Source organism: Musa acuminata, chromosome BXJ1-4 (assembly GCF_036884655.1).
Source record: "Musa acuminata AAA Group cultivar baxijiao chromosome BXJ1-4, Cavendish_Baxijiao_AAA, whole genome shotgun sequence".
Classification (NCBI taxonomy): domain Eukaryota; kingdom Viridiplantae; phylum Streptophyta; class Magnoliopsida; order Zingiberales; family Musaceae; genus Musa; species Musa acuminata.
Window position 1 is genome coordinate 12,108,937 of NC_088330.1, and position 24,133 is coordinate 12,133,069.

Sequence of the window (24,133 nt, forward strand, 5' to 3'; positions counted from 1 at the left end):
AGAGAGAGAGAGAGAGAGAGAGAGAGAGAGAGAGAGAGAGATGGGAGCAATTAACATGGAGTAGCAATTTAGCATGCCGGTGATGGGTGTGGCTGCCAAATTGGAACGAGAGGGGGGGGAGTGTCATCTAAACAATGCAAAGGCTCCCTCGCTGCTTTAGTCAATGGCTGGCTTTGCACCAAATAATTGCAAAAGGCGCATCTCGCTTTATCTTTTGATTGGAAAAAGCATGTGCTTTTCTGGGTTCGCACAGCTCTCGCTACATTATAAAAAGCCTCCCATTACTAAAAGTTGGAACTGATTTGGTTGGAAAGGCCACGCTGCCATGTCGCCCACTTTCTTTCCTAGTCTCTGCTTATCCTGTGTTTACGACTCTTTATTACGAGTCGTCTTTGAGAATAAACAAACATCTTTAGCTTTTCCTACTAACTAAACATAACAAAATGATCGAAAGATTAATGCTCTAATTTTCGTTATCAATTTCTTTTCGGACAAGGGTATTATTATAAACTCTAATTTTCTTCATGAGTTAATCCAATCCTTGAAGGATTTCTCTCGCCGTCTTTAGGTAGATCAGAAAGAAATTTTAGGAACACCGAGGTACTCAACGACCGAGCCATAATTCACAGACCTCTTTCTTTCATGTACATGTTTTCTTAAGTAATTTAGTTACTTATTCTCTAAATAACATGGCTCCGGGATTTAAAAAAAAAAAAAAACTTATCAAAACCAACAAGCACTTGGTATCAATTTGTATATGATAAAATGTAATATAAATACATACATAAATAAATATAATTATTAGGACACAAGCTAGCTGCTTCTTTTCTAACGACAGGTAATGTGGGTACGACAGGTTCTGCCATATATAAATACAGCAAGGTATGCCACATGCCATCCGACTTTTTCTACAAACAGGAATCTAATGATGAAGACGGGATGGGTTGTGGCTAGGAAATACGAGGATTTTGAGGTCAAGCATGTAACAAGAGGAAGCGATGAAGCAGCAGCTCACCTTCCTGCAACAATCTGTTGCTAGCGTGGAAGAAGAGAAGGTTTGGTTTGGTTTGGTGTGGTGTGGTATGGTGGTCTACCAAATGGGACTCTTAAAGCTGCGCCCAATTATGCTATGTTGATCACTTGGAACTCTTTCGTGAGAGCCTACTTTTTATTTCTTTTTCCTCGCCCCTTTACTCTTTGAGAAAGATATGCATGAACGGCCGCTTTTGGTATTTTCCAACAAAAAAAAAGGAGATCAAACAAATGTAAAGGTCGATGGTTGAGAGGTTCACCTGTTCCCACTTAGATCTTCTTTTTTAAGTATGCGTCGGGACCATGGCTCACGAACTGGATACGATGGAATGGACATTGCCCGAAAGATGAATCACCATAAGTGAGCTTCGAGGTTGATTCGGTCCGGCCAAATAGCAATGCCTGCATAAGAAGGGTTTGCCAAAGGCTGCACATCTTCTAAAGCATCTTCGTGCGAGGAGGCTGTGAAGTTTCTATACAAAACGAGATGGAGAGCATCCATTGTCCAGCGCAAAGAGTGGTCTTTTGTTATGAAAGCAACACAGCCACTTTTAGAATAACGCATGCGAAAAGTGGACAATTTGAATAAAAGATAGTGGGTTGTTTCACTATTTAGGTAAGGTATTTTCTTTTATCCAAAGGCATCGACGGGGTGAAAGCATAACTAACCAAAATGGAACCAAATACCGATTTGGTCGAGTCTAGACTTGACCCCTTCGATAACTTTTATAAATTAAAGGGCTTTTTTTTTTTCTTTTAAGAATCAAATGGTCTAACTAGTAATCAAATCTGTCAAGAATCTGATTTCCCAGTCCGATCCGGGATTTATAAAGTTGAAGCTTGAAGACGACACTCTTTTTCTGATAGTCATCTACAGTCAAAGCCCAAACTTCTTTAAAGCCAAGGCCAGGCCTCTTTGAATTATACCGTCCAAGGAAGAACCTATAAATTCGAAAGCTGTTAGTTATAAAAAAAAATCACAAAAATAGAACAAAAGGAGTAATTATTAACGAATCCATATCTCAAGAGACACTGGATTCTTATGCTGAACCCCTCGTGATTTTCCAACAAAAAGAAATGATCACATGCGTGAGTGGGACACATAGCAAAAAACACATAAGGTGGCCCACGTAGATGTGGCAACTGGACTATCCAGTTTCAAGCTTCACCAAAAGGAAAATGTATGCAACGAATATATTAGATGTTGAAACCCATGGCTGGAGGAGGATCCTCGTAAATGTCAAGATTGAAATCATACGTTTGGAACAAATGGGTAGAAGTTGTAACCTGGCCAATCTACATACAAAGGAGGTGAGCCTTGTTTAGGACGGGAACAGGAGGCGCACTCTGGGAGAAAGATGTCTCTGTTTCTGTACAGATGATCAAATAACCAGCTATAACCTGCAAAAACCAATAATAAAACTCGCCAGTGAGATAGTCAATTAGGTGCAAGTTTGGGATTCAACTGTCGACGTGCATGACCAACAATTTTAAGAATAGTATTGTAAATGTAACATTTCAAAACCAGAAACTCAGTAGCTAATCCTAGAAGGTCCATCACTACAACTACACGTGAATAGTTAGGATACTGATATTGGTCATTAAACGTGAATAATTAAGATACTGATATTGAATTGTTTATATGACGACGATTGAAACCTAAGATGTTTGAAGCTCCTGTTACAACTTAGTAGAGAAACTACTTTACAGCTAAAACCGGCAGGAACTAAATTACAGTTGCTGTACATGTCACCGTCAACATAAAACATCAGCAGAGAGAGTATTCGCAGTCAAGCAGGCGGGTGAGGATTTCCTGACAGCTTGGTCGCTCATCAGGTTCTGCCCAGCAGTCTACAACAGATATGCAAAGTAGCTATTAGTTGATTAGTAAATAATATACTTGGATTTCAGAACCAGTTATAGCTTCAAATTTGATGTACCGGAAATTAGGCTGCTGAGAGGACCTTCAGGTATAACCAACCTTTTCCCTTCATTAGCAATGGCATACACCACCTGACAGCAGAAAACAACATGACGATGGCAGTTCCTTTAGACGATTATGTGGCAACAGAACATATTTTGGACAAGAACTAAACCATAGCTCACCTGAACAGGTGTCATGCCTTCCCATGGCCTATTCAGAGTGCAAAGTTCCCACATTATGACTCCGAGGCTAAATATATCGCATTTCTCTGTAAATGGTTCATTGCGTATGAGTTCAGGAGCCATCCATTCTGGGGTTCCCGCAGAGGAGTTATCTCTCATTGGACCAGCTTTCATTACTCGCGAAAGACCAAAATCACAAATCTTAACTGTCCAATGTTTATCCACAAGACAATTTGCACTTTTTAGATCACGATGTACTATTTTCATACGATGTATGCACATCAGCCCCCTTGAAACCAAGAAACAAGTAATCAGGTAATACTAGAAAAATGCTTGTTCCATAAATTTATTACGATAACAATAAAAAAATCGTAAGTCCCAACTATTTAGGATCGGCTATTTTTCATAATTTTATTACTAGCATTAATTCATGAAAAATCTATACTATAGAAAGGATAATTGGAAGGAAAAAATGGCATTGAATAGTTAATCATTCTAGGTGGACCATAACTGATAATTTACTTGTGGGAATAACTCTAGTGATTCACATGTCTTGGCCGTTGAATAACTTTAACAAATAAAAGAAGTGGAAAATCACTTATGAACTTTCCCAAAATGAGCAAGCAGAGCCAAATTGTAAAATGTTGCCAAGTGGAGTCAAGTAGCATGTGCCAGTATGGGTGAAAGATATTTGGAATGGGCCATGCCATACACATGCTGGAGGTGCCAACTTAGCAAGAATCTTTCGTCTATATTGGGTGTAATACTATAAATGCATTAGCAAGGATTTTAATTTCGAATGATACTATCCGTACCGGGCGGTATGTATCGTTCCGTCAGTAGACCGATACGCGGACCGGCCACTATTGGGTGGTAGCATCGATTGGGGCTATTTCGACTTCGTTATCACCCTAAATCGATCGTCACCGCCCGCTACTGAATGGTATTAACAGAGGGAGAAGAAAGAAGGAGAAGAAAAGAGAAAATGGTAGAACCCTTGCAGATTCTAAACTTGGGGTTGATCTCTTTAGGGGATCGGCCTTCTTGGAACTCTATAGGGGTTCCTCCCTCCAAGTTGCTGCTCAAAGGCTGCAGAAAAGATTCATCTATTGCTTATGAAAAGAGGAGGAATACATGACTATTTATAGGGCTTTTAAACCCTAACTCCTAATAGGACTCTTACTCAAGACTCCTACTTCTAACCAACTCATAATAGGACTCCTACTCAAGACTCCTATTCCTTTACAACTCCTAATTCTTCTCTAAGAAACAACCTCCTAACCCTAGCCGACCTCTTCATCTCTTTAATAAGGGTCGGGTTAGGTAGGTTTTACATGAATGTCCCTCTCAATTAGGACTCTCCAAGCTAGAGTCCTAACAGACCCGCCCTCTTCAAATCAGCCTTGTCCTCGAGGCTGATGATTCGTGAATTCTGGGAATTTGATCTTCAAGTCGTCATAGTTCTCCCAAGTGGCATCTTCTATTGGTATGTTCGCCCACTGTATTAGCACTTCATTAGTGGGTCGTCGTCGTCGAGTCACGATCCGTCGATCAATAATGGCACTTGGCTGGGTCTGGAGTTCTCTTTGGGTAGTCATATTTGGTGGGTGGCTTTGGACTGTCTCCAAGCACCTATTCAAAACTTCCGTCTGGCTGTTAGTTTGTGGGTGATATGTTGTACTCCTTTTCAATTTAGTACCCTGCATATGGAATAACTCTGTCCAAAATCTGCTCTTGAAGATGCAAGTAGAATTTGTCACAAGCACAATGCGTCCCTTATAGCATAATTCTTTTGAGTCCCGATTTTAATGAGCCACGGAGCTTGGTGCTTCCTCTAATAATTTTTTTTTTTATCTTACTGGTCTCCGAATCTTCCTGCCATTCCATCTTAATATCCTCAAGGAAGTCGCTGGTTGGAAGTAAAACGATCGAAAATTCAGCTTGCTCAGGTAGCTACGAAAGCGCATCTGCAACAACATTCTCTTTCCACCTTTTGTAAGTTTTTTCATAATCAAATCCAAGAAGTTTTGTTACCCATTTTTTCTGCTCGGGGGAAGATATCTTCTGCTCCAAGAGATATTTTAGGCTTTTATTGTCGGTCTTGATTTGAAAGTATCGCCTGATCAAGTACGATCTCCACCTCGTTGCTACGTGCACAATGACAAGCATCTCTTTATCATATGTTAACATGTTTTGATAGGAGGGAGACAATGTCTTGCTAATGTATGTGAGTGGTCGACCATCTTGCATGAAAACGTCTCCCATTCTGTCTCCAGATGCATCGGCCTTAATGATGAAGGGTCGGTTGAAATCTGGTAACGCTAGCACCGACGTCGTCGTTATGGTTGCCTTAAGTTTGTTGAAGGCAGTGGAGGCTCTGTCCGACCATTGGAAGACATCTTTTTCCAGTAAGGAAATAAGTGGTGCACTGATCTTTCCATTGTTTTTCACGAACTTACGGTAGTAGCCTGTTAAACCCAAAAAGCCATGTAGCAATTTTATATTCCTTGGGATAGGCCAGTTTTGCATTGCTTCAATTTTGAAGGGGTCCACCGTCACACCTTCCTCTGATATGATATGCCCAAGATATTTCACCTTTTGTTGAAGAAAGTAAAAATTCGTAGTGGCCTTTGTGTGTTCGAAAGGCGGTTTTCGGTATGACTTCTTTATATACTCGTATTTGATAATACCCAGATCGAAGGTCCAGCTTTGTGAAGATTTGTGCTCCCTTTCATCTAGCAATTCATCTACTACTTGAATAGGGTATTTATCCTTGATGGTTATGCCATTGAGAGCTCGGTAATCAACGCATATTCGCCATGTTCTGTCTTTCTTGTGTACAAGTAGCACCGATGAAAAGTAGAGGTTGCAACTTGGCCGAATAACTCCTGTTTCAAGCATCTCTTTTAAAATCCTTTCTATTTCATCCTTCTGGAGATGTGGATACCGATATGACTGAGTATTTGCTGGAGATTTGATTGGAAAAATCATTATACAATGATCATGCCGACGAGTAAGAGGTAGGTTGTGCGGCTCGTCAAATATATCTGAAAATTCAGCAAGCAAAGGAAATAGGTTTGGATCTTCAAATTATATTGGCTCTCCTTTAATTTGCTGCTCAAGTTGTACCAAAAAGCCCCTGCATGCTTTATGCAAAACCTTCTCCATTTGTTGTGTGCAAATCATCGTTACGTCGCCCTCACGTTTTCCATGCAGTATCACCTGTTTCTCCTTACTGTAAAATTTTATAAATAGTTGCATAAAATTCCAAGAAATATCACCTAATGTCATCAATCATTTAATTCTGAGTATGGCCTCATGATCATCAAGAGGGAGGAGGAAGAAATCTGCAATTATCTCTTGGTCCTGCAGCAACAGTTTCACTTGCGGGCACCTATGATCACACTTCAAAATCCGTCCGTTGGCAACCTTAACGACAAACCTGCTGCAATTCTCAATAGGTAAGTTCATATGGACAACAACCTTACTGTTTAGGAAGTTATTAGTGATGCCCGTGTCGATGAGAACAGTGATCGTTTGTTGTTTGAGAAGGCCTCCAACTTTCATCGTTTGCGGGTTTGAGTGGCCAGCTAGTGTATGTACCGTAACTTCGGTCGGTTGTGGCTCTTCTTCTGCATCTTTTTCTTCATGTTCAAGGCTCTCTTCTGAATGTTCAATGACCTCTTTTCTATCGGTTCAATCATAAGAAGTCCCCCTTTACTACAGCGATGCTCACGGCTCCACGGCTCGTCACAATGCCAACATAAGCCCTTCGCATATCGCTCCCGAAGCTCTTCTCTTGTTAACCTCTTTGGTGTAGGGACTTGGTCGACAGTATTACTAGTTGAGGAGCGACCCTAGTCCTCCGAGCTTCATGGTTCAATTGCTCCTCTTGATGTCGTGCGAAAGAGATGGCTGCCATAAGCGTATACGGTTGTCGCACTTTAACTTCTCCTTGGATCTCCGGCTTCAAGCCCTCAATGAAGGTCCTCAATAGCTGTTTTTGAGACCAATCATGAGTTTGATTAGATAACCTTTCAAACCTGGTTTGGTACTCCTGAATGGTAGAGGTTTGTCGAATCTTTGCTAGTTGTCCGTCAATATTCTCGTAATCGGTTGGTCTGAAGTGGATCAGCAGTCCTTCTTTGAATTGTCGCCATGAAAGGACTCCATAAGTATGTTCAAACCAGTCAAACCACTGTATAGCATCCCCTTCAAGATGTATAGCTGCAATTTTCACCATAAATGCATCCGCGGTTTTATGGTACCGAAAATATTGCTCCGCACGCGAGATCCAACCAATTGGGTCTCCTTCTTCCCATCTAGGGAAGTCCACTCTCATGCATGGATAGTTGAGGTTGGTCATAGAGCTTCCCCTCTCTTGGAAGTCATATCTTCGGGCTTGGTGCGATTGGGCAAAGCTCTCTCCTTGATGTGATTTCTTCGGGCTTAGTGGTCGGCCCAATCTGAGTTCGGTAAAGAGCATCCGAATCTTATCCTTCATTCGCACCTCGAAGGCTTCAAATTTAGCATTAATTACTTCCTCAGATGCCATAGTATATGCCGCCAAATCTGTGATGTTAAGATCTCTCTTTTGTTGTCGGGATAAAAGGCATGTATTGGTTGAGAGAGGTGATGGTCGAATGGGTTGGTGGATTGGTGGATGTAGGCTATGGTTTAGGATTGTTTTGTGGCTATTTTGGGTGCAGTTTGAGGGTGTGGTTTAGTAGAGTTTTAGGGCTGTGGATGAATGTTTTGGATCTGTGGTAGATGGTAGCAAAGGTTTGATAGAAATCAGTGGAAGTTGCAGCAAGTATGTGCTGTCTTGTAAGAGTAGAATTGTCGTCGAAGAAACAACGGTTTCTCGACATAATTTCCACCAAAAACTTGAGAGAATTGAGGAGGGAATTGATAGCAAAATCACAGTTTATATGACAGCAAGGATATCTAATTTAATCAAGAAAATTTCGGCAGTATAACAGCAAGGAAATTGGTACAAGTTACGATTGCAGAATTCTCGTCGAAAAATTTCAGCGGGTTACGACGAAAATTTGCAGCAACATAAAATCGTTTTTAGAGATGAATTTCTTAATAGATCAATCTTAGATGGAAGCCAAGATAATCTATGAAGTGTATAAAAAATTTTATTCAAAAAAGATTGCAAATAGATGGGTTAAGGCAACAATATGCGACTGAAATTTTCTGCAGCATAGATTTTTAGGTATAGCAGATTGGACGTAAAAGATCAGTGGTTTATATTAAGAAATTTTTGATGAAACCAAAGGGAAATCCACTGTTAGGAAGTCTTAAAGCTATCATAAAAATTTCATAGAGATTTGGATAGAAACAACGTAGTATCAAGATTAAACAAACAGTGCTACGCGGCTGAAATTTTACAGTGCAGATTTTCAAGTATAGCAGATTAGACGTAAAGTATCAATGGTTTATATTGAAAATTTTTTGACAAAACCAAAGGAAATCTACTGTTAGGAAATGTCAAAGATGTCATAAAAATTTCGTAGAGATTTGGATAGAAAAAACACAGTAGCAAGATCAAACAGACGGTGCTATACGGTTGGAATTCTGCAATGTATCTTTCGTCGTAGAGATGAAAACTTTATGACGAAACGTTTATGCAACAATATAGGAATAATTTTTTTGGGATTTTCAAATAAGGATAACTAAATTGCAGCAGTAGTAAGGTAGAAAACCAGAACCTGTTGCAATTCACGGGGAGATCAAAGGATGATCCGTGGTGGTGGAGATGACGACGGAATTTGGCAACGATCTCTTAAGCAATTGTGGGAATTGCTTTGGGCGGTTGTGGAAGGTTGATGGATGGCTGTGGAAGGGCAGCGAGACGCCAAGAACGCTGCTCTGATACCAGGTGTTAGAACCCTTGCAGATTCTAAACTTGGGGTTGATCTCTTTAGGGGATCGGCCTTCTTGGAACTCTATAGGGGTTCCTCCCTCCAAGTTGCTGCTCAAAGGCTGCAGAAAAGATTCATCTATTGCTTATGAAAATAGGAGGAATACATGACTATTTATAGGGCTTTTAAACCCTAACTCCTAATAGGACTCCTACTCAAGACTCCTACTTCTAATCAACTCCTAATAGGACTCCTACTCAAGACTCCTATTCCTTTACAACTCCTAATTCTTCTTTAAGAAACAACCTCCTAACCCTAGCCGGCCTCGTCATCTCTTTAATAAGGGTCGGCTTAGGTAGGTTTTACATGAATGTCCCTCTCAATTAGGACTCTCCAAGCTAGAGTCCTAACAGAAAACCTAAAGATCCGACTCTGCTCTCCCTCGACGATCCTGATCTGTCGCCGCCCTCCCTCGCCGGATGCCGCAGATGATGTCGCCTCCTCATCTGAGGCGATAAGGCCATGTCATCGTCGGCGACTTCTCATCCGCATGGGGAGAGAAGAAGCCTCGGCGATGTCGCGAGGAGAAGTGGTTTATTCTCCCCACGCAGGCAGAAGGAACGAGGCGTTTCTTTTTTTACTTTTTTGCATGGGGAGAAACAACCCTCGGTTTCTTCTCCCCACGCGGGCAGAAATCGAGCGACGTCGTCCTTTCTTTTTTTTTTCGCATAGGGAGAAGGGAACAGTTTCTTCTCCCCATGCGGGCAGAAACCGAATGACGTCACCTTTCTTTTTCCTTTTTTGTTGCGCGTGGAGAAACCGGATGACGTCGTCTTTCTCTCTTTTGTTTTTCGTGTGGGGAGAAGGATATATATATATATATATATATATATATATATATATATATATATATATATATATATATATATATATATATATATATATATATATATATATATATATATATATATATATATATATAGACACACACACCGAGCGGTATACCGAAATGTACCGCTCGATATACTTATACCGTACCATACCGAGTTGAGTTCGAAACTCTGGTGCGATATGAAATTACGAACCTTGTGTATTAGCCTACCCCCATGACACAAAATGCCAATATTTTTAGTAATATTAGTAGCTAAAGAAGCAAGGACGACTTAGAAGGTTAGAGAAAAAACATCACACGACAAAAATAGAGTGCCAACCTCAAAAATTTTCTACATTTAGTAGATTATGAACATAAAACATTTAACTTAAGATGGTATGTATGCTGCAGAAAAGGAGAACAAGTGATGCCTTACTTTTGAGAATCGAGTAAAAGAATTTAAAAGGAAGAAAAGACAGACTACAAGAACAAAAAAGAAGAAAAATTATGAGAATTTTGGAACCTAATGTGCATCTACCAAGAAAAGGTCAGGAACTCGTCCTATCCTAGGGAAATTCTATACAAAAAAAAGGTGATATGGGAAAGGAATATAGAAGAGAGAACCAAACAAGAACAGAAAAAACAAATATGGGAGGTAGAACAGTGCACAACCATAGGAAAGAAGATAAGTAGGTCATTCTTGAAACTTGCCTGCAAATATCACGAAGCATCTTTAATCTCTTACGCCAACTTAGTCTCTTTTTCTGACCACTCGTATGTATAAGATAATATAAAGATCCCATCTCCATGTATTCTGTAATCAATGACAGGTGTGGAGGCTTCATGCATGCACCAAGAAATAATATAACTGCACAAAAAAAATATATACAACAAGAATTAAGTGAAGAAAGTTGTATGCAAAAGATTCATTGCTCAATCTACCTCCCAAATCACTATCTGGCAGTAGAAAATCATTACCATTAGGATGCCGAAGACGGCTGAAAAGAGAAAAAGAATGCAGTAAGAAGAAAAGCATCTAAAAACAGAAAGACCATGTTAAATCTTTATATATGGCAAGAAAGTGATACCTTAGTATGGATATCTCATTGCAAAAGTCTTCCATGTTCTCAGTTGTCATATCTTGTTCTAGAAACACTTTTATTGCAACATCAGTACCATTCCATATGCCACGGAAAACTTCCCCAAAGAATCCTAAACATAAGTAAAATAATTTATTAAGAAATATTGTCCTCTGATTCTTAGCAGGACAATAATATCCCATTAACAAATAGTAGGCAGCATGAATTCTTAAGATCAAATAATTGCTGAAAATAGCTTCACATTTTCTAGTTCTGTCCAGCTAAAGAAACTTGAGACCAACTCTTTTGCAAGTGATAGGCGTTAGAATTCAAACAGTAAGAACAAATGGATTTAAATAATAATACTAAAACCCATACCAGAATCTTCTCTGACTGATATATATGTTGCGGTATGATATTACATGCTTTGCGCACAAATAAAAAATAGCAAGGACTGTTTGGTATGTCATCACTGACTGACACCAAAAGTACACTGGTATATGTAATGAAAGATATTCCTAGAACCATTTATGGAAAAGAAAGGGAAGGGTACCCCTAGGACCTCAGATGAGTCTTCGATTAAAAACTTTGATGTACCAGAATGTTCTTGGCTTTCGATACCTACTTGTTAACTATAAGTTCTTTTGCTTGGCTTGCATATTGTTAAGTCGCTTCAAGAAGTTAACTGCTTCCAATTGGAGATGCATGTACAAACCATCATTTAACATGGTACATCTTGTATATGCACCAAGATTAGAACTTCTGCATAACCTTAATGATAGCATTATAAGATAGCCTCTTTGAGCTAAGGAATTTTTGGGTGTTAAACATGATTAATTCGTACATAGAAAATATATCTTATTGGCTTGCACAATTATAAAGACAACCTGCAACTGATTGCTGTAAAGATGTAATTGATTGACACAAATTTTGCTTCTCCCTAGTTGCTCGCAGTACACAACTCAAGTTATACATTTGCAATGCACTTCAGTATCTTGATAATACATAATTAAGCAATCACTAAAAAGAACGATCGGAATAGGTCATTTGCTAGATTTTGGTAATGCAGTGAAAGAACTAGGAGTGAGGAAACATGCAGTTGCAGATAAGGATAAGAAAGGATCATGAACAGAAGATTTGAGCATGGTCAATTTAACTCAAAAGTAAACCATAATCAAAATGCAGAAATGATATGCAAGAGAAATATATTTCTTCAAGTTACTTGCCTATTCCAACACGTGTCCCAACAGTTAACTCTGAGAATACAATGTTCCATTCATCAAAGGGTAGCAAAGGCTTATTCAGAAGGGAAGATGACTGCAAAATTTTGTTCCATTTTGACTCCATGACTTCTGTTCTTAGAAAATCCCCACTTATATCTGAAGTTTCACCCCTATATACATGAGGAGATGAAGGCAATGATATAGCCTTCTGAGTCGAACCTGTTTGCTTTCTGAAATTATTACATGTACTAGAAAGTCTTCCAGATGCTTCATCCTGCCAAAGAAAGTGATATTAGGCTTAAAATTAAGTATGCAGTTGAAATTCCACACATTCAGTATAAGAAAAAGCAGGAATCACTTTAGGCAAAGCCAAACAAAAATTCAAAGAAACATAAAGTAAGCAAAGTACAGAAAAAAATGCAATACATCTTAAAGACTGCGTATCCATCGAGTAAGCACAAGAGACACAAAGAAAGTAGTATGTTGAATGAGCTAGACATCAATATTGAATAGCCTTATCAACCAGTGATGAGGAATTTATTAAGTTAAAGGTGCACAGAAACAAGCCAACCAAGCTTAGCCTCTACATTTTGAAGAGATTCTGATTTGAATCTTTGTAGAGGTGGTACCCACATAATTCTCAATGTGGGCGTCACGCCCTCCGTTATTCCCAAGTATGTGTGTAGGCCTGGAGTAAGAGTACAGGTGAACAACAGCAGGATCCTAATCAGGTTTAAATAGTAAATATTCAAATATGGTGCAGAGGTCACCTTTTCGTTGCCATGCAAGTATTGCATGTAGCAGTTGACATGCTATGACATGGTTCGTATACCAACTGGCACAAGCACATTTACTAGAGCCAGCTGGGTGTACCACCTGGGTGTACCGCTCGGTATACCGTACCGTACCGGTACCGAGCCCAGGTCGAAACACCGGTACGATACGGTATTGCGAACCTTGCTTCATAGTACTACCATACATAGGAGAAAAGATCCATATAGCTGTAACAAGTCAAGAACCATGGTCTGCAGTACCGAACTGTACTGCCCGGTACGGGCGGTACGTACCAGTCCGACAGGTTGCCGGTACGCGGACCGCCTGTTACCGATCCGAGTGCACTGTAGCACTGTAGCAGTGCTACAGTGCTCGATACACATGAGTATACCGCTCGGTACACCTGGGTGTACCGCTCGGTATATCGTACCGTACTGGTACCGAGCCCAGATCGAAACACCGGTACGGTACGATATTGCGAACCTTGATGTGAACTATCTATGAGAATATGGTGTCTACATAAAAATGAGTGACAATGCAAGAACAACAAGAAAGCATTAGCAAACCTTGGAACTAGGATACATACATTACTTGATGGATCATTCAACCTGTGTTTATCATTCATAGAGAATGAACCTGAAGCTTCAACAACATGATCTCTCAGGAAACGTTTTTGTTTTAAAGTTTCATTCATTGCTCGAACAGTCCTACAAAAGAAGCTTTATGAGAACGACGAAAAACTATCAAAACATATGACAATTACCTGAATTCACACAAACAAGTAGAAGTATATGTTTTACAAAAATCACAACAAGAAGAACAAGACATGTTTCCACATATACCAAGGAACAAACAAGATATAAAATAAATGAGAAGGTATAGCCGTATAGGAACATGACAACCAATATACAAGATATCACCATCCAGGAATTCATAATTGCACAATGCAATAAACTGAATATATATTGTGCAAATCCATTATTATACATTTTGCGTTGTGGAAACAAAATTCCCATTTATAATAAGATAAGCATATAGTGTTTGGTTCATATTAATCATCAAAAATACTTGGAGGAAACCCATATTTGTAATAATAACACCAGATATACATTTGAAGTATTACATTGTCAAAATCAAGGTATGCAATTTCGAATAATACAGCCCGGTATGGGCGGTACATATCGGTCCGTCAGTTGACCGGTACATGAACCGCCCGTTATCGAACGGAACGATATATATATATATATATACCGAGCGGTATACCATTCGGTATACCGCTCGGTATATAGTATCGTACCGTACCGAGCTAACATCGAAACTCCAATACGGTACGAAATTACGAACCTTGGTCAAAATAATATGGTAACTTGGAACTCTGTTTTAGAAAACAATTCTAATGATACTTAATTCATAAGTATAACAAAAAGTACAGAAAATAAACATGTAGGGATGAAGAATGAATTGCAGTATCAATTATTGAATTCTCAATGAATTAAAAGCATGAAGTAAGTCAAACTAGAACATGCATCAACCTCACAATATCATCCCCAATTTTGGGTGTAATGCTAATGCTTCTTCTCCGCATTCTACGAGCATCAGATGTTGAAGCACCATCTGACCTGCAAATGAGTTTTTGAGAACACTTAAACTTGCTATCAAGTATGCCATAAGCATTCGGCTGCAACTAGAATAACAAAACACAACCAAGCGTTCATAGCTAAAATACACATTAAAAAAAATTAAACTGATTGTCTACAAGGTGATCGATATACGTGCATTTAAGGTTCTACACTAGTGACTGAAGTTCACATGTTTGATAAAGGTTTCACAAATGGGCAAAGGGTTTGAGTAAGCTCAGGCAGAGGAAGGGGATGATAAAGTGAATGATAGAAATAATAAATCTATTGAGCTGAACTTGGAAAGACAGTTGCAAGTGTGAATCAGACTTTATACAAAAATAGTCACCCAGAAAAGCTGAAGAACAAGAAAGATAAAAACTAAAATGACTTAATGGAGAGTTCAGGAACCTTGAAATGGTTACACCATCTGCATATTCTCTAAATGACTGTCTATCGCTACCAAGCATGGACCGTCCTCGTGTTCTACATAGAGGATGCTCTGGGCTGCACATACAACAAAAACAAGTTGTAATCCTAAAGCTTTGGACTGCAAGTAATAACACAAATTTTGATGTTACAAATGTAACAGATGAAAGACCTTAAACAAATGTAGGCTTAAACAAATGTAACAGATGAAAGACCTTAAACAAATGTATCATCACAAATTTTGATGATACAAGAGGAGAAAGATGAAAGAAGATACAGGAGAAAGTAACAGATTGATGTAACAACATGACCTTAAACAAATGTAGGCTTTCTATAGGATAATTGTGTGCATTTCAAATATACCTATCATTATGAAAATTTAATCCGTTTCAGAACTATAATATGTGATACAAGTATTGGAATATATCATTTGATCAACTCGTTCATGCACATGTATCCTTTGCTAAAAGAAAATTGTCCACGGGCAAGTCCAGGCAGCACCATGGATCCATATTTGTGTCATTCGCATATCTCCAAGTATGCATGCAGTAGACATTTAAAGTTTGTCCACTCACAGTTGTAATAGCTAAAATAATTATTATTTACTTTTTCGGGATCTATGGTTTCTTAAATAAACATTATATGAATTTTGTAACTTGGAATACTATATCAGAAATCAACCTGCCACAAGCAAATAAATGCTCCGATTGTTGCCTCACTCATGAAAAACATGTTGAGCACTTAAGGAACTCCCAACTGATTTTGTTAAAAAGAAAACTAAAGGAAGGTCCTTCAGAACATGCAAAATAACAAGGTATCCATATTCCATGAAGCACACAACAATCTTAGCACAACAAACTTGCAGACAGAGTTCTTTTTCCTAAATCACAACTCATGCATTAAAAAACAAAAAAGGATTGTTGATGGACATAGAATTTCCTATAAATATGCAAGTCTTGTTAATTTAATGTTAACACAAATCAAAGGAAACAGATGATGGATCTTGAACTACTAGTGGATTAGGCTAGTAAAATTAGAAATGCATGAGGGATTTAAGACAAACCGTCTCCTTAACAAAATGGTCATGCAGTAAGTCTCAAAATTGTACACTAGCCCATAACCTTAGAAGTGATGTTTTCTCCCATTTTGAAAGGCATAAATTTGCTAGATTATATAGACCATTACCTGGGTTAAGGGCAGTTATGTAACAATTTGTTACTACTATATATGAACAAATTCACAGAAAATATACCGATAAGAATTTTAAACAAGACAAACCTTGAACTAGCTGTACGTCCAGCAACAACTTTCCTCCTGCTGCGCCTCCAAAAAGCATTTGCAATGTCTGGTTCACTATGTGATACAATCATTTAGCCATCCAACAAAGAAATGAACATAAAGCAGAAACTCAAATATGATGTTATTAAGTGGAAAAAGGATTAAAAGATGATAGACAATATAAGCTTTAGCTTAAAATCTAGCAAAAGAAAGGTGAAAGAGACGAGAATCAATGGTTGACCATTTCAACTCAAAATATTACCTTAAATTTCCCTCAGCAAAAGTTGTTGATCTCAGCATGACCCTACGCAGTGAATGATCAAGCAGGCTAGATGATGGGTCAGCTCTCCGCTGATACAAAGATTGGAGAGTTTCATTGTGCTCTGAACTGTCATATTAGGATGAAGCCATTTGAATTCACTAAACAACATATGGTGCAGCTAAGACAATTAATTCCACAGGAACTTGTAAAAGAACAAAAATAAAAAAGTATAACAATAGCAACAAACTTGGCGTTTTTTGCAACAGAAAACACTTCAAAGCAAGAAATAATATGAAACAAATATTCAATAATCCGTTAAGTGATTCCCATAGGTTTTATAATAATTGCATTCTACTTTCTTGCTTCTACTTACAACAAAAAAGACTAGTGCTTTACTGTAAAAACAGACATCGAATACAATTTAAGAAAGAAAGCTCTGAAACAATTTTCTCCAAAAAATTAGAGATGTCTTAAAGAAATTAGCTCCACTAGTTACAATCTGAAAAAGAGAAATTCACATTGAATTAAAGCAGACTTTTCATATATTCAGCAAAGCCAATGCAGGATTAAACAAAGGAAGGTCTGCAAGCAGGTTATGGCCCCAAATTTATTGGTTATTGACAAAAAAAATCAACCTGATGTCCCAGTACAAGAAATAAAGCAGAGAGATATTTGATGGCCAAATGATTGAACTAGGAACACAGCATTCTGGTTAGTTGGTCCATGCTTTTGGATTTTGGGAGAGAGATTTGAAAAGCTGACAGAGTCTGCACAATTTCAGTTCAGAGACAAATGCTTCATCAGATAGTCTAACCAAGTTTTTATATATTGGTCAAACCAGTATGTAGCATTTGAGGGTCTAACCAACTATTAGAATTGAAACCTACAGCTTGATAATGGTACATCTATCATTCATTTTATTTACTCTATTCAATGACGCAGGCCGATGTAGGACGGTATACCACCTATAATGCTGCCATCATATCATTTCAATAGATGCTAAAATTGGTACAGAAAAGGCATTTAGACCCTTGATTCTAACTATGCAAAGTTCAAGAAGAAATTAAGGAACAGATCAATAGATAATGTAAACAGTGCTTCCATAAAGGCTGCAACAGTCTTTATGGTGTATGAAGGCACAAGTGATCAACAGATGAAGGATGATGAAAAATATTAGACAAAGGGAAAAGTGATCGGAGAAAAGGATATAAAGAAAAGAGGGCTTTGATGGAAAATTGAGAGATTAGAAAGATGTAAACAGACAATGAGACCGAAGATAGAACATTCAAACCCTTACTAGAGAAATTCTTCAAGCAAATATAGTACATATGCAGTTACATTTCCTGTTAAGTCATACATAATGACCTTGGTTGCTGGCCCCTAAGTCAGTCTAGATATGAGTCCCAGTTACTTAAGGAGTCAACATTACATTTATGACTACAATTTAATCCCAACTAACTAAGTTAAATATTATTCTTGTAAAATTAAGCAATGATAATATTGATGGTAGTGCAGCATAAATAGTGTCAAGAAAAGTATTACAACATAAAGAGAAATGATTTAACTATTAAAAAAATAAAACAATCTAAAATTTAACCAAGAGCTTTCCTACTTCAATATGGATATGAACCACAGTTGCTTAATACTCCATCTTCCACCATCTATTGGCGATGTTTAGAGGAAATTAAAATCTTTTGTAATGGTTATTGCATGTGAGATGAAAAAACAGATCAAGTAATTTAAATTACCCCCTGGATGGTGATAGTAAAAGGAAAAATAGGACACTAGGACTCCATTGAATGGACTGAAAATGCAATATATGTTATATATTTGGAAATTGGCCCACAAATAATTATATGTCAGTTTAAAATGACAACTAGATATACATCACAAAAAATAAAAAAAACGGGTATCATACTAATGCAAACATGATACATACCCTGCAGCTTCCACTTTGTCTGAGAGCCCATATAATGGACTGTTGGGTTCGAGAGGAGAATCACAAGAGTCATACTCAGCAGAGTCGCTCTCCCCTGCTGCAGAAATATGGGATATAAATATCGCCTTGGTTGAAAATGGAATCAACTGTCCAGGATAGCGCATAAGATCCACAAGTAGCTCCACAGAATTCAGCACAACTACCACAGACATATGCTTGAATGAGTCTATGCATTTGACACCACCATCATTAGGTAGACCCTATACAAATACATAATATGAAAAAGTGACCATTTAGATAGGCTCAATATCACAACATAGTTCAGTGTATGAAGAGCAACCTAATCATACTAAGATATAATAGAAATGATTACTACCACCACAAGTTTGCTCTCAAGACCAACAGCATCTGCTAGAACTTTAAACAAAATTGCTCGAGGCCGGCATGATCCCTGCCTAATCTGTCCAAGCAGTTGGATGCCTCTATTATCCATCAAATGAGAAACATCTTCTACTGCAGCTTTTGCAGGACTCAGATCTGAATTTGGACGCTTATAGAAGTCAAAGACCTAATTTTGAACCAGAAAGTAAGCATGAGACAAGATAAAATGAGAATGATTTTTATACTATATGATGACTATACATATTATATGTTTATATTCAACCTAAAAATACGTATTCTTAGATATTTATATAAATACCTATAAATAAAACATAAAACATGATCCAGCAAAGGCACCTATTACCCATTTTCTAAAAGATTATATTTCTTAAATACGTGTGAAAACAAAATATGATGGTTTGGTTGATTTCATAAAACTAGCACATTTGCTTCCCTTAAGTGTCATTTAATCCAACCTGCTTAACTATAAAGAAAAAGAAAACGTAGTGAGAAGTAGCCTGGTCAAAAATATAATTAAGTTGGTGGGATAAATCAATTAAGATATTCAAAAGAATACTAACCAAGCCAGCAATCTTTTTTATTATTAAAGCAGGATTCGCATATAGTCCTTTCACCATGGCCGCACTTAACTGCTTCAACATGCAGAGTTTCTTGTCCTTTTCTGCATCTACAAGAATTATGTCAGCCTTAGACCCTTCCATACCAAGAGAATAAAGCCCATCGGGAGATGGAATAGTGTCAAAAAGCTCCTTAAGTTTCTTATCCTGCATTAATTAAATAAGAGAAAAAATCTCTGTGTTGCTCAAAGGAATAAAAGCAAACTAAGGAAACAATAAAGATTCAGCAAATAAAAATAAAATCTGTGGTAAAAGATTCTATTTCTCACTGGAATGATAGAATAGAAGCCATTCGGTATCAATCCTGAATAAGTTCCAGTGGACCACAATATTTGAGAAGCAGCCTGAGATGAGTATTCAGCTTGCCATACATCACATGGAAACCCTCCAGTAGTCAAAGTTTCTCCTCGTGGAGCCAAAGAAACAGACTTTAAATTTTCTGCAATATCTGAGTGCCACCAAGCAGCATTAGAAGCCACTGGTTCAGAACGTGTTGAATCACCTGACAATTCCATTTTTCAGGAACACAAAATATAGAAGTAATTCCTCTCACTTTTCATCCCATAGAGGACGTTGGGTACTATATAAACAAAGCTCACCAATAAGATCAGAGTAATTTTCTTTTAAATTTCCTTCCTCCATCGTTCCTAATGTCTACAGATACAAGAAACCTGAGTTAGGCAAACTTTTCCACAAGCAGACATAAAATCAGAGAAGCTAATTGTCACATGTTCTTCTTAATAAGAAGTAAACTTCATAGTAAAGTATAATGTAACAAAGTAGAGGTTGCATCATGTGTATCAAGAATCTATGTCAACTTTTACAGGAACTAAAATGGCATTTAAGTAGCTGTAAGACTGCTAAATGTTTTTCTACTTTAGATGTTATGCCTGAAAATTGCCAGTCTTTGCCAAACTTGAGACAGATTTCACCAGTGAAACTAAATTATTTAGAAACAAGAAAAAGATCAGCAGGAATTCCAGTTTTCTAACATGCTCCAAAACCATAGGATAAGCAGCAGAACATATGTCTTAATGCTCCAGTCAAAATGTTTCATTTGTCACAAACAAAGCAAAATAAGCCAAACATGTGCATTCAGCCACCATCGCTTACATAAAACTAATAACAGTGCCGACAATCAAATTGGCCATAGATGAGATATACTGGGATTATGGGACGCCACAAATGATATAAAAAGAAATTGCAGGAATTTGAATAACAGACATTTGGGATTCCCTATAGCCAGGACCATCACAGGAAGTCAAATGATAGTTGGTCACGTATATCCACAATAAACAACTATTTGTTATTGTAAGATGATCAAATTTATTAGCAGCCATAAGATAGCAATTTTCTGGTCATAAGATATAAAAGTGCAAGCACTGCTTTGGTTGCATAATGCACGTGTGATGCCTGATCCAGCATTGCACTGACACTCGGTGGCAAACAAGGAAGCAAGCTAAAGAATTGTTTCCATTAATATCCTCTCAGTGGAGGAAACTTCATGAAAATGTAAGCTTAAAGAGACTAACCAAATTAATCATCAGATATTTGATAAAATTAAAATACAAATAATTTTGGGACTGTCGTCCTCCTAAGTTGTTCTTTCCATTCACTCATACAAAATATATATTTGACCTCACTACCATACAGGAGCAAAGTCACATAAAATTTCAAATTAAAGCTTGAACTCATAATTAGTTGGAGCATGTAAAACAAAGCATTTAGCCTCTCTTCCACCACAGGGATAATTTAAAAAGAATGTCATCATGTGATTGCAACAAATTCACATAGCTAAAGGCTCATGATTTTAATAAAGCTCGACCATTTAAATTTAAGCAATATGCCAACAGCACCAAGTGTGAAGGAATTCCATTGAGATCAAGAGAAAAACATCATCAAGGCCATGCAAACAGTGATTGGAATAATTCTTCTTTGAGGAAAGATGACTGGAATTTTCTTCCCACATAGGTCTTTTGGATATTGGAACCTGATAGCTCCAAGTTTAGGAAAAAATTCAATCTAGCGTGGAGGACATCAACCATTATCAGCTTCCCAAGCATAGAGTTTGGCACAAACTCAGGCTAACAAATCTAATTGACTGCCGAAGTTTCCCAAGTTTCTCCTGATACATGAAAGGTAAAAGCATAATAACCATTTTGGTGATGGGAGCATATATTAGTGCTAGTCTAATCCTTATGGCATGACATCCTAACCAGGTCTCTATACTCTCTTATAATCAGCACTGCTATCTTCCTGTGAGGTAATCAGACTTAAAGGAAGAGCTACAACTTCGATGACCAGGTAAATTAATAATTAGTTATACAAAGAAATCGTCCCAAATTGTAACGGATTGCAGCCACTCTCTACATTCTCCAAGAACCAACAGAAACTGCTGAAACAAAACAGAACCAATAATTTCGTACATTCTGACAAATCGTCATATATCCTTCACATATAAGAACCAAGTAACTACGTGGAAAAGCTGTTTAACTGCTAAACCGCCAGAAATCGTAAATGATACTTCTTACTCAAATAAGACAGCACCGTCTCTATCAGTAAACCATGATATCATTCAAAAGCAAGGCAATAACATCAACCACGAAACATTACGGAGCAATTATTAAAGCAATAGACATCAAACTTCCAGTATCCAAAGGTTTTAAGAGACCGATTCTCCTTATCGTCAATTAAAAAATGATATCGCAATTCCTTGCTGCCCTAGTCGAAGAAATCAATTCGAATTTGCAAAGATTAAACGAGTAGAGAGAACCAAAATACCCCAATTTAGTCAAAAGTGCAACGCATCAACATAATTCCACCAACACCGAAACAAATTCAAACGCATTGGAACCATATTGTGATAGAATCGAACAAATCAACGCGCCTTCAATCGATCCATCGCCGGCGGACGAATCCGTTCATCTTCACCGAATTCGAATAACCGTCAAGGACTCAAAAAGCGGTCGAAGAGTCCGGTAGCGATCGCGGATCTGAATCTACCGACCGACACGCCGATCGTAATCAGGAGCCCGAATACTGATAAGAACAGGAAATCGAAGAGATCTAGAGCATCAATACGGGGGCGAGAAAGTGAGGAAGATGGAGAACAAAAGTGTGAGGGGAAATGAACGAACCAAAGAAATGATATAACGGGTTAGAAATAATTCGATTTATTGATGAAATCTTCTTTATTTATTTTTTGCGCGTACAAGTACTATGCGGGAGATCAGGATCTCCTTCGATCTCGGTCATTGGACGGTGATCATGAATTTGACTTAATACGAGTTTTATGGTGACGTGGTCCCGTCGTTCGCATTCGACCGTCGACGCGGAGCGTAGCCATGTCGCGGTCGAAACGTTGAAGCTCACACGTCATCTTGGTGGTTCGAATTCCAACCACCCCCGTGCTTACCCTCTGCGTAGAATCGAGAAATCACGTGGGACCCGCCTGAGTGCCCGGGCTGTCAAACGGGATGGTCGAACGGGGCATTCGAATCGAAAGACGGATGCGGAACGTGTGTTTGTTTTATCGCACGGTGGGTTAGGACCAAACAAACCATGCTTGTGATTCGCCCACATCATGTGGTTGGATTTAGTGGCGAGGGAAACTGCACGGAAGCATTCAGCTTCGGCCCCACGCATTCTCTTCCACGTCATCTCGTCACGAGGCTGGTCAGGACGTTTTGAAATGCCTTTGGTACTTTATTATTAATGTCAATTAAAATCACATTATTTCGATTCTGAATTATGATTACTGATAGATATTTAATTAAAATGAAAAATAAATGGCATGTTTCAGTCGTGACTAGTGATAATTTAATGGTTTAGCCACTCCCTCCTCCTCGTTCGAACTTCAAAAAGCTCTTTCAAATGGGGCATGAGCTTTTTTCTGTACACGTGAACTGAGTACGGTTTGAACGTTGTGGGGTTCATGTATGTCTCAGCTGTAACGGAATCAGTTCGAGAAAGTGACCTTTTTGACTCGGCTGCAAAAAAGGACAACCAACTTAGGACAATAGTCATGAGAATGGTTAAGAAGGAGGATTGGACGTTTCATTGATTTAAATCGTTTTCTTTATTGTCTCTTTCATGGCCGTCGTGGGTTGCCCAGTTGACCGAGGGACGACTGGGCTTACTTGACGTGTAGCTAGATAACAAGTTGATGACTGGCATCGTCCCAAATTTTGCCTTTGTCGCGGTATTTGTTGCAGATGGTGGAAGGCGGGTCCGACTTAGGCTCATTCGTTCTCGTGCTGGACGTGGCTTGTCCAACCCTCCTCTAATCGCGATCGATGACACACGGTTCAAGTCTGCTGTGAATTGACACAGAGTTCAAGTCTGCTGTGAATTTATGGTCGGGTTTGGAACCCGTAACGGATCCGATAACAACCAAATATTCAGGTCCAAACTCAGCTGGATAATATCATATTGAATCACAGTCCCAACGGATTCTTTTTTTACGACACACACACGGGTCTAAACTCTGTTTTAATATCCCAGGAATCGGGAAGAAGGTATTTCTTGATCGTAATCATGAACCATGAGTTTGTATTAGCACATAAGGATCTTTTCTACAATTCAACTCGTTTATCTTATAATACGTTTGTCCTCTTTTTAGCATCCGGATGTTAT

The 24,133-nt window shown here is 38.3% G+C and overlaps 1 protein-coding gene across 7 annotated transcripts; it reads right to left on the reverse strand.

Moving 5' to 3' along the window:
- Positions 1-1,673: 1,673 nt before the first annotated feature.
- LOC103981494 (serine/threonine-protein kinase EDR1) lies at positions 1,674-22,634 on the reverse strand. 7 transcript variants are annotated; one of them, XR_010501239.1, is made up of 20 exons: positions 22,386-22,634; positions 20,098-20,152; positions 19,768-20,000; positions 19,442-19,645; positions 18,856-19,047; positions 18,480-18,739; positions 16,541-16,666; positions 16,279-16,353; positions 14,983-15,078; positions 14,488-14,574; positions 13,542-13,662; positions 12,185-12,455; positions 10,968-11,091; positions 10,822-10,877; positions 10,591-10,747; positions 3,139-3,427; positions 2,973-3,045; positions 2,779-2,883; positions 2,320-2,433; positions 1,674-1,974 (listed from the first exon to the last, which is right to left on the reverse strand). XR_010501239.1 is itself a non-coding variant. In XM_065167636.1 (19 exons), the coding sequence occupies exons 1-18, from the start codon at positions 22,398-22,400 to the stop codon at positions 2,801-2,803; spliced, it is 2,517 nt and encodes an 838-aa protein (XP_065023708.1). In that variant the 5' UTR covers positions 22,401-22,634; the 3' UTR covers positions 2,050-2,433; positions 2,779-2,800. The 7 variants fall into 7 exon arrangements, 6 of the variants coding, with proteins under 6 accessions (XP_065023708.1, XP_065023721.1, XP_018679994.1 ...); XM_065167636.1 differs by lacking the exon at positions 1,674-1,974 and having other exon boundaries at positions 2,050-2,433; XM_065167649.1 differs by lacking the exons at positions 1,674-1,974; positions 2,320-2,433 and having other exon boundaries at positions 2,596-2,883; positions 10,858-10,877.
- Positions 22,635-24,133: the final 1,499 nt, after the last annotated feature.

Bases quoted from the DNA above. Each gene is read 5' to 3' on its own strand.
- LOC103981494 (XM_065167636.1), bottom strand. The intron at 16,354-16,540 runs GTAATATTTTGA...TGTATCACATAG, and splicing joins TTTGCTGAGGGAAATTTAAG to TGAACCAGACATTGCAAATG. The intron at 15,079-16,278 runs GTTTGTCTTGTT...TTGTATGTGCAG, and splicing joins GGACGTACAGCTAGTTCAAG to CCCAGAGCATCCTCTATGTA.